This window comes from Tenrec ecaudatus, chromosome 11, assembly GCF_050624435.1.
Source record: "Tenrec ecaudatus isolate mTenEca1 chromosome 11, mTenEca1.hap1, whole genome shotgun sequence".
In the NCBI taxonomy this organism is placed as follows: domain Eukaryota; kingdom Metazoa; phylum Chordata; class Mammalia; order Afrosoricida; family Tenrecidae; genus Tenrec; species Tenrec ecaudatus.
The window spans coordinates 64,739,055-64,747,216 of record NC_134540.1 but is presented as its reverse complement, the minus strand read 5'-3'; the positions used below and the strand labels follow the sequence as shown (position 1 = coordinate 64,747,216).

The following is an 8,162-nucleotide window of genomic DNA, read 5'->3' as shown; positions in this document are numbered from 1 at the left end:
CTCTATATGGCTGCAGGACTCCAAGACCGAGGTCCGGAAACTAGTTATCAAAATGCAGAGCGTTGGGTGCAGTTCCAGGTGCCGCTGTTATCACCGTAATCAATAAACTGGCATCCGCTAGAGGAATTACTGCTACGCGTCAGGAAACAAGCCTGCATCCACAGGAATGCCTTTCGCGTGTCCGCGACGGCGCCAAGCTTCCCCGGGAACCCCGCCCAGTGCAGTCCCGCGCATGCGCACGGCGCGCGCGTCGCCCCCTCGCGGCCGCTCCCCGCTCCGGGCGTCCGGCGCTTCCTCTGCACGGGCCCCGCCCAGGCGGCTGCCCGCGACCTGCCCGGCGCTGGGAGGAACGCCGGAAGGGGCAAGTCGGCGTCAGTTGGCCATGGGGCTGTTTGGGAAGACCCAGGAGAAGCCGCCCAAAGAGCTGGTAAGGGCTACGGCGGCGGCCCGGTTGTGGGTGGGCTTCGGAGGGGCGCCGAGGAGTGCGTGAGCGGCTGGACACTCCCCCCGTGGCCGGCCAGGTGCCGCCGTCCCCGTTTCCGGGGCTTCCCACTCGGCTGAGGGGCCGAGGGAAGAGCTCCCGGGGCGCGGGGAAGAGATAGCCTTTGGCACCGCCACCGCCGGCCGGCGAGCCGAGGGCCGAGGCCGGGGTGCGTCGGCCTCGCCGCGGGGAGCAGAGCCAGTGACGCGGCCCTGCTCTCGGCACCCCTCCCCGAGCGCGTTGGTACGTCCCACCCGGAACCGGCCCCGCGCAGGCCCCGCCTTCGCGTCCCCGTGACCGCACGTCTGTGGCGACGTCCGGAGTGCGGGTCCCGGTCCCGGACCCCCCCCCCCCGCCCCGCTGTATTGAGAGCGGGGCTTCGCGCCCTCCCTCCCCAGCCTTAGCGCGTGCTGACCACTGACGTTAATTCTATCAGGGACCGGACTCAGCATGCTAATGAGGATAGGACCCCCGTTGGAGCTCATCTACCTGTTACTGAGCGTGTGGGGGCAATGAGGTGAAGAGGTGGAGGTCCTCCGGTGGGAACGCCCACGTTTGGGTCCTGCTTTCCCACCTCTGAGCTCGGAGGCAAGTTAATGGCTGTGTCCTGCTCTCCACTCTTGAGTAGGGATGAGAACATCACTGCAAAATGATCAAAGATTTAAACGAGGGAAATGGCTTGTGAGCTTCCTGACACATGCTAGGTGTTCATGAGGATGTTAATGATTTTGCTGCTATTCAAAGGCCGTAGGAAAGCAGACACGCAATTTATATTAGTGCCCTCCAGCAAGTTACTTAATTTTACTGTGTGGTAAAATAAAAGTTCTGGAGCATAAAGGATAGGAATTTGTGGCATCATTTTGCAAGTGGCAGAGAAGTTTTGGTAAATAAACATTGTTCTAAGATGGTTGTTTTTATAAAAGTGTATTCCCCCCTCTACTCAATCAGCAAAGCAAGGGCTGGCTGTATTGTGTTTACTCACTAATCTGTAATGAATACTGTCACTTTTTTTTTCATCACATCAAAGATTCCTGTAGGTATGACAGTTTGTCTTCTAACCTCGGAGCCGAGCACCGACCTATAACAATACCTTTCAGGGACCAGAGGAGCTTAGGTGACACAGTCAGTTAATGTTGGGCTTTTAAACCACGAGATGGGAGCTTTGCATCCACCTGATGCTCCATGTGAAAAGATGGAGAGTTTTGGAAACCATAAGGAGTTTGAATCAGCTGGGACCAAATACCCAATAAGCACTGGTTTACTTGGGCTTGCTCACAAATTGGTAGTGAACCGTTTCATATATTAATACGTGAGCAAGTACAAAAAAGCCTACACTTACCTTGCTTATTGGGTAATCTGCCATTGAAGTTAAGGTTATTACTTCAGTCTTAGCTTTGTCATTCATCAAAACAAATTATGGGAAAACAATCTCTTTACTGTTTAAACTGATCTCGTATATCTTACTTGCATAACACGAATGTTTTACAATTATTAGCTGTTCTAATAACTAATAACACAATGTCAGCATGGCTTCCAATGGAATAATCTATCTGGGAAAAACAGATTAACACCAGAAAATGGCGGGGTAGATCTTATTGGATTTTTTTTTTTTAAGTTATGCCTGCCAGAACCAACTTATAAAGACCGTATAGGACAGAACAGAACTGCCCCTTTAAATCTTTATGGAAGTAAACAGCCTCATCTTTCTTTGTTTTTTTTTGGAATCATTTTATTGGGAGCTCTTACAGATATCATTCCACAGTTCAATCACATCAAGCCTCATCTTTCTTCAGGAATAAGTGGAATTGACTTGGTAGTGAGTTACTTGAATTTTGCCAAAGCTGAATATTAAATAAATGAGCTTTGTCTATTTCCATTATGGACAAATCTGAGTGTTGTAGAGTAGTACTAATCAAACTTTAATGTGTATCCTAATCACTCGGGGTTTTATAAGAGTGCACTTTCTCATTCCGTGTTTGAACGAGGGCCTGAGAGTTTTAAGAAGTTCCCAGGTGGTGCTAATGCTACTGTTAGGCAGACCACACTTGAATAGCAAGGTTGTGATGTTTTATTGCCAGGGAATGGAGGGTAATTTATTTTTTTTCTGAAAAAGTGACAATAGGGCAAATAAGTTTGGAAACCTATGTTAGAGGAAATATATATGAAATCTCTCAGTAACTACTAGCTAAAATATATTGAACTAGGCGTCGTGCTAGGCATTTTAAAAGGCCTCAATGTTATGGACCCATAAGATCAGAGCTGCTCTTACCTATCTGGGGTTGCCAAGAGTCTGAATCAGCCAGACGGCAGTAAGGACTGTTTGTCATACTCACTTAAACTATGAAACTAAGGCACAGGCACTTTAGATTACCTGAGGTTATGCAACTAGACCTTACAGGTGTTTTATTCTTTATGTTTAAAACTGCTACATTTCAAAGCGAGATTATAAAGATATAAGACCCAAGAAACTTAACACCTAGGACTTGCATATTTGGCCTAGCACCCCCTTTTCAGAAAAGCAAAATTAAACTCTGGCTGCCCCCAGCAATTTAAAACTTTGGAACTGTAGCCCATAGTCCAGGATAAAGTATGGGTATGTGCTTCTGCAGCCCCTCTTCCCCCCACTGCATCTTTCAAGGAAATGCCCCCTCCCGCCCCCCTTGCCTCAGGGGTAATATTGCTTGCTTTGGGAAACACAAATCTAGCAAGACAAGCATTTCAAGGACAAGTCTCATTCGCTAGCACATATACAACATACATATTTCTGTAAGAACTCAGGAGTGGAGTGAGCACTCTACACTGGGGTGATCAAATAACTTGACCCTGTAGTCATGTTTTTTACACATGTCCTGCCTATGAACTGTTTCTTCACTATTTTTTTGCATTAAATGGTTTACTTTGTCTGGTGCTAGAGATGCTAGATGCTAGGGATGCCCAGGGTTTTCTGCAAGTTCTCCTTTCTCAATATTCCAAGATACCATTTCAGTTCTGATGAAATCTTACTCTGATTTGTCGGAAGAGTGTGTCTATTTGCTTTAAGTTCAGCCTCTACCAAATATTAAACACTCTCTTTATGCCGTGTGACTTGTGACCAGAGGAAGTGTTTTCTCACTTGCCATGATTATTTAGTATTGCGTTCATCAGTTCCAGAGATTGTTAGCGTCAGGTGCTGTTGAGTCAGTTCTTACTCATAGTAACCTTATGAATAACAGAATGAAACATTGCTGTCCAGAGCAGACATGGGATATAGTCTTTTTTCCATACAGCTACTGACCCCCAGGTAAAGTGTTGGGAGGCATATGTGAATAAGACAAGTTTGACACTTTTAAGAGAGGAAAAAAGGAAATGAATGTTCAAATCTATAAAAGAAGCTAAGACAATGAAATGAAAAGATATTCTCAAAGTAGTGTGGTAAGGGGGGAGGTAAACTGTTCTAACCACAGCTTGGATGCTTGCATTGGCATTGTTTACAGTTTGCTTTCTATTGGAGTTTGGAAAAGGAGGACATTGACACAGAATGAGCAGAGCCCAAGGGCAACTATAACACATCCTCATGGTCGTGCAGCACAGTGCCATTTAGATCATTGTGTTAGTCTGGATAGACTAGGCAAACAAATCCACAGAAACGCATAAGTATATAAGAGAGAGTTTTATACAAAGGATAAGTGTACATTTTAAAAATCGTTTTATTAGAGGCTCATACAACTTTTTTTATTTAAATCATTTTATTGGGCCGCATACAACTCTTATCACAATCCATACATACATCAATTGTGTCAAGCACATTGTACATTCATTGCCTTCATCTTTCTCAAAACATTTGCTCTCCACGTAAGCCCCTGGCATCAGGTCCTCATTTTTGCCCCTCCTTGCCTGCTTCCCCCTCCTTCATGAACCCTTGATAATTTATAAATTATTATTTTGTCATATCTTTCCCTGCCCGACATCTCCCTTCACCCACTGTTGTCCATCCCCCAGGGAGGAGGTCACATGTAGATCCTTGTAATCGGTTCCCTCTTTCCAACCCACCCTCCCTTTACCCTCCCAGTATCACCTCTCACCCCACTGGTCCTGAAAAGGTCATCTGCCCTGGATTCCCTGCGTTTCCAGTTCCTATCTGTACCAGTGTACAGGATAAGTGTACATTAAGAAAGCATCCCAACCCAGTGCTGTCCAAGCCCATAAGTCCAACATTAGCCCATATGCCTGACATTGATCTACAAAGTTCTCAAATTCACAAAACACACGCAATGATACCGACTTCAGGAGAAAAACAGAATCAGTGAGTGTGTGAGTGTGTAAGCATCTCAGTGCTGGCAGGTGTCTCCACACGGCTGCTCCAGCACCCAGGGCTCCATCAGGGTAGGTCCATGTGTCTTCTCCTCAGGGATGTCTCACAGGAAGTGAGCCTTGCAAGCTGAAGCAGGCAACTGGCTAGGCAGCTGCACCTTGGTCCAATCATCAGAGAGAGCAAGAGACCCGAGAACCAGAAAAGCGAGGCTCACAGCCGTTTATTTCTCCGCCCTTCAATTAATCTCACATGTATCGGCCATCTCAATCATGGTGACAAGTTAGACTGGGCAAGTAAAATATACTATGGATGGTATTCCCAGAGCTCTCGTATATCGTCTATAACATATATGCTACATATAGTATGCATGTTATGAATGCTGCATAAATATTGGATGATGAATTGAAAGCCAGAATATGATTTAGAAATATTTAAGGTCAAGCATTCCCAATATGCCACCACTCATGTGTCGGGTTTTAGTACTGTGGCGGCTTGTATGTTGCTATGCTGCTGGAAGCCATGGCTCCAGTATTGCAGATGCTAGCAGGTCATCCATCGTGAGCACATCTCAGAGAAGCTCCTAGTCTAAGAACAGACTACAGGAAGAGCCTGTCTACTTCTAGGGGATGAGCCCCTGAGAATCTTTCGAATAGCAACTCAACAGTGTCAGAGAGCACCAGAAGATGAGCCTGTCCGATTGGAAGATATTCAAAATATGACTGTGAAAGAACATCCTCCTCAAAGTAGAGTTAACTTTAATGACACGAATGGAGCAAAGGTACCAGGACATGTGTATGAAATGAAAATCGGTAGCTGTAAAAAAAAATCAATCTTCCAAATGTGGACAGGACCCATACCCCATGTACAAAAATGAACTCAAAATGGAGCAAAGACCTAAATGTAAATCCCAGAGTTAAAAAAAAATTAGCAATGAAAAAATAGGAGCAAACTTAAGGGCCCTGGTGACACAGTGGTTATACCTTGGGCTGCTATCCACATGGTCAGCAGTATAAAACCACAAGCCACTCAATAGAAGGATGGGGCTTTCTACTCCTGTAAAGAGTTAACAGTCTCAAAAACTCACGGGAAATTCTGCCCTGTTAAGAGTCAACAGGGCAGGTTACTATGAGTCAACATCGACTCAATGGCAGTGAATGAATGCAGGGCAGAAACATACTATTAAACAATGAAGGAAGTACACATAGCAGAGGACAATAAATGACTGGGTCCTACTCGAGACAGTTATGTGCATCAAAAGCTTCATCAAAAGAGTAGGAATATTTACTGACACACAGACAAGGAATTAATCTCTAAATCTATAGAAAACTACAATACCTGATAAAGGAGTAATCCAATTAAAAAGTGGGCAACAGACATGAACATAGTTCACCAAAATAACATCCAAATGGCTAACAAACACATGAAAAAATATTGCCGTCTTTAGTCCCCCCAGAGATGCAAACTAAAATTAAGAGATTATCACCCTATGTTGACAAGGACAGCCATAGTAAAAAAAAGTTGGTGAAGATGTTATAAGATGGGAACTCATACACTCTTGGTGAGTGTAAATATGTACAATCATGGTAGAAAGCTATATGCTGCTACCTCAAACATCTGGGAATAGAAATCCTATACAATCCAGCAATACCTCTGCGATATATGTACCCTAAAGAAGTAAGAGCCATAACATGAACAGACATGCACTCCCTTGTACATCACAGCACTGTTCACACTAGTAAGTAGTTGGACACAGCCCAAATGCCCATTTATGTAGGTGAATGAATAAAGGAACTGGTACATACACACTATGGAATACTCTGCATTGCTGAAAAACAAAAAACCCTGATGAAACCCTGAAGGTACTTCGTGACTTAGGTGGAAATGGAGAATATTATGCTGAGTGAAGTTTGTCAAACATTGTGTGAGACTAATACCATAAAGTTAAGACCAAGGCGAACGCTCACATACTACGGGAGCCATGGTAAAGGGGAGCGGTGAAGCAGTGGCCTAAAGGGAGGACGAAGGTCCTGAAGGGGGAAGAGAAATCAGGGGAGGTGGTGAGGGATAGAATTCCAGGCTCGGACTGATGAGTGACGTTTTGGTGGTATGAAATGTAAACACCACCACCACTGATTCACAATAAAAAATTCATGAAAAAAATCTTAACATGGAATGTACCAAGTATGAATCTAGGAAAATTGTCAAAATTACATGGAATGAATACAGATTGATATCCTAAGCATTAGTGAACTGAAATGTCCTGGTCTTGGCCATTTTGAGCCGGGGAATCATAGTTTACTATGGTAGGAATGATACATTCAAGAGGCGAGCATTACATTCATCATTAAAAAGAAAATTTCAAGTGATACCTTGGAAATATAAAGCTGTCTGTACTAGATATCTACAAGGAAGATCAAGTTACTGCATCACTAACACTATGAAGAAATTGAAGAATTCTTCCAACTTCTTAGGTCTAAAATTGATCAAACATGCGATCAAGATGTATTGATAATTATTGGAGATTGGAATGTGGCAGGTAGAAGCAGAGGAAGACTCACTAGATGAAAACTATACCCTTGGTGATAGACATGAAGCTGAAGATCACATCATAGCATTTTGCAAGACTTCTTCATTGCAATACTGTTTTCAACAACAAAAATGGTGAGCTTATACATGTGGATGTCACCAGATGGGATAAAGGAAGATCAATTGACTATATCTGTGGGAAAGCATAATAGAGAAGTTCAGAATCATCAGCCAAAACAGGGTCAGGAGATGACCTTTTAAATTGCCTAACAGCTCAGTGATGTGGCTTGATGTGATGAGTCTTCATTTCTGGTTGGACCTTTGGCCATCTGCATGCAGAGGCAAAATTCAGGCTACAGTAGGCCAATCACCAAAACTGCAGCAGTATGCACCAGCTAACGGTCAAGCATCTTTCTCTTCATTTGGAAGTTGGGTAAGATTAGAAAGATAATTCTTAGGTTTTCGTTTGCCCCATCCTCATGTAGAGCTACTCATTTCTCCTGAATGGTGGTGGTATGCACTGAAATTGAGAGACTTCAGAGAAAGCAATTTTGATGGCATGGTGAAGGTGGAGGGAAGCTCTTTTAAGACACTATTGAAGAGATTCAAAGATAATAGAAAAATGATTATCCTGGGAGGATATTTTTCTCTCCTAATTTATCTCCTTAGGACAAAATGTACGCTTCTTTGGAGTAGGAATCATGTTTTCATTTATTTTGTATCATACACTCTGACAGCGTAGTACCAAATTCTTTAGATGCCCAGCAGTAGTCGTGACAAGAGAAAATGCTTTGATATTTGAAATCTAGCATAATAGGCAATCTTCTTTATACTTAACCTGATAATGATCAGATAGGTCATTTT

The 8,162-nt window shown here is 43.8% G+C and overlaps 1 protein-coding gene across 2 annotated transcripts in view; it reads left to right on the top strand.

Annotated features, from left to right (window-relative positions):
• The first annotated feature begins 264 nt into the window (after positions 1 to 264).
• The window catches only part of CHMP3 (charged multivesicular body protein 3), a 68,386-nt gene continuing 60,488 nt past the window's right edge, over positions 265 to 8,162 (top strand). Inside the window, exon 1 of one of the 2 annotated variants that reach the window (XM_075563113.1) lies at positions 265 to 427. In XM_075563113.1, coding sequence (XP_075419228.1) covers positions 383 to 427 — 45 coding nt within the window. In that variant the 5' untranslated portion in view covers positions 265 to 382. The remainder of the gene's footprint in view (positions 428 to 8,162) is intronic. The other variant, XM_075563112.1, reaches the window with a different exon arrangement.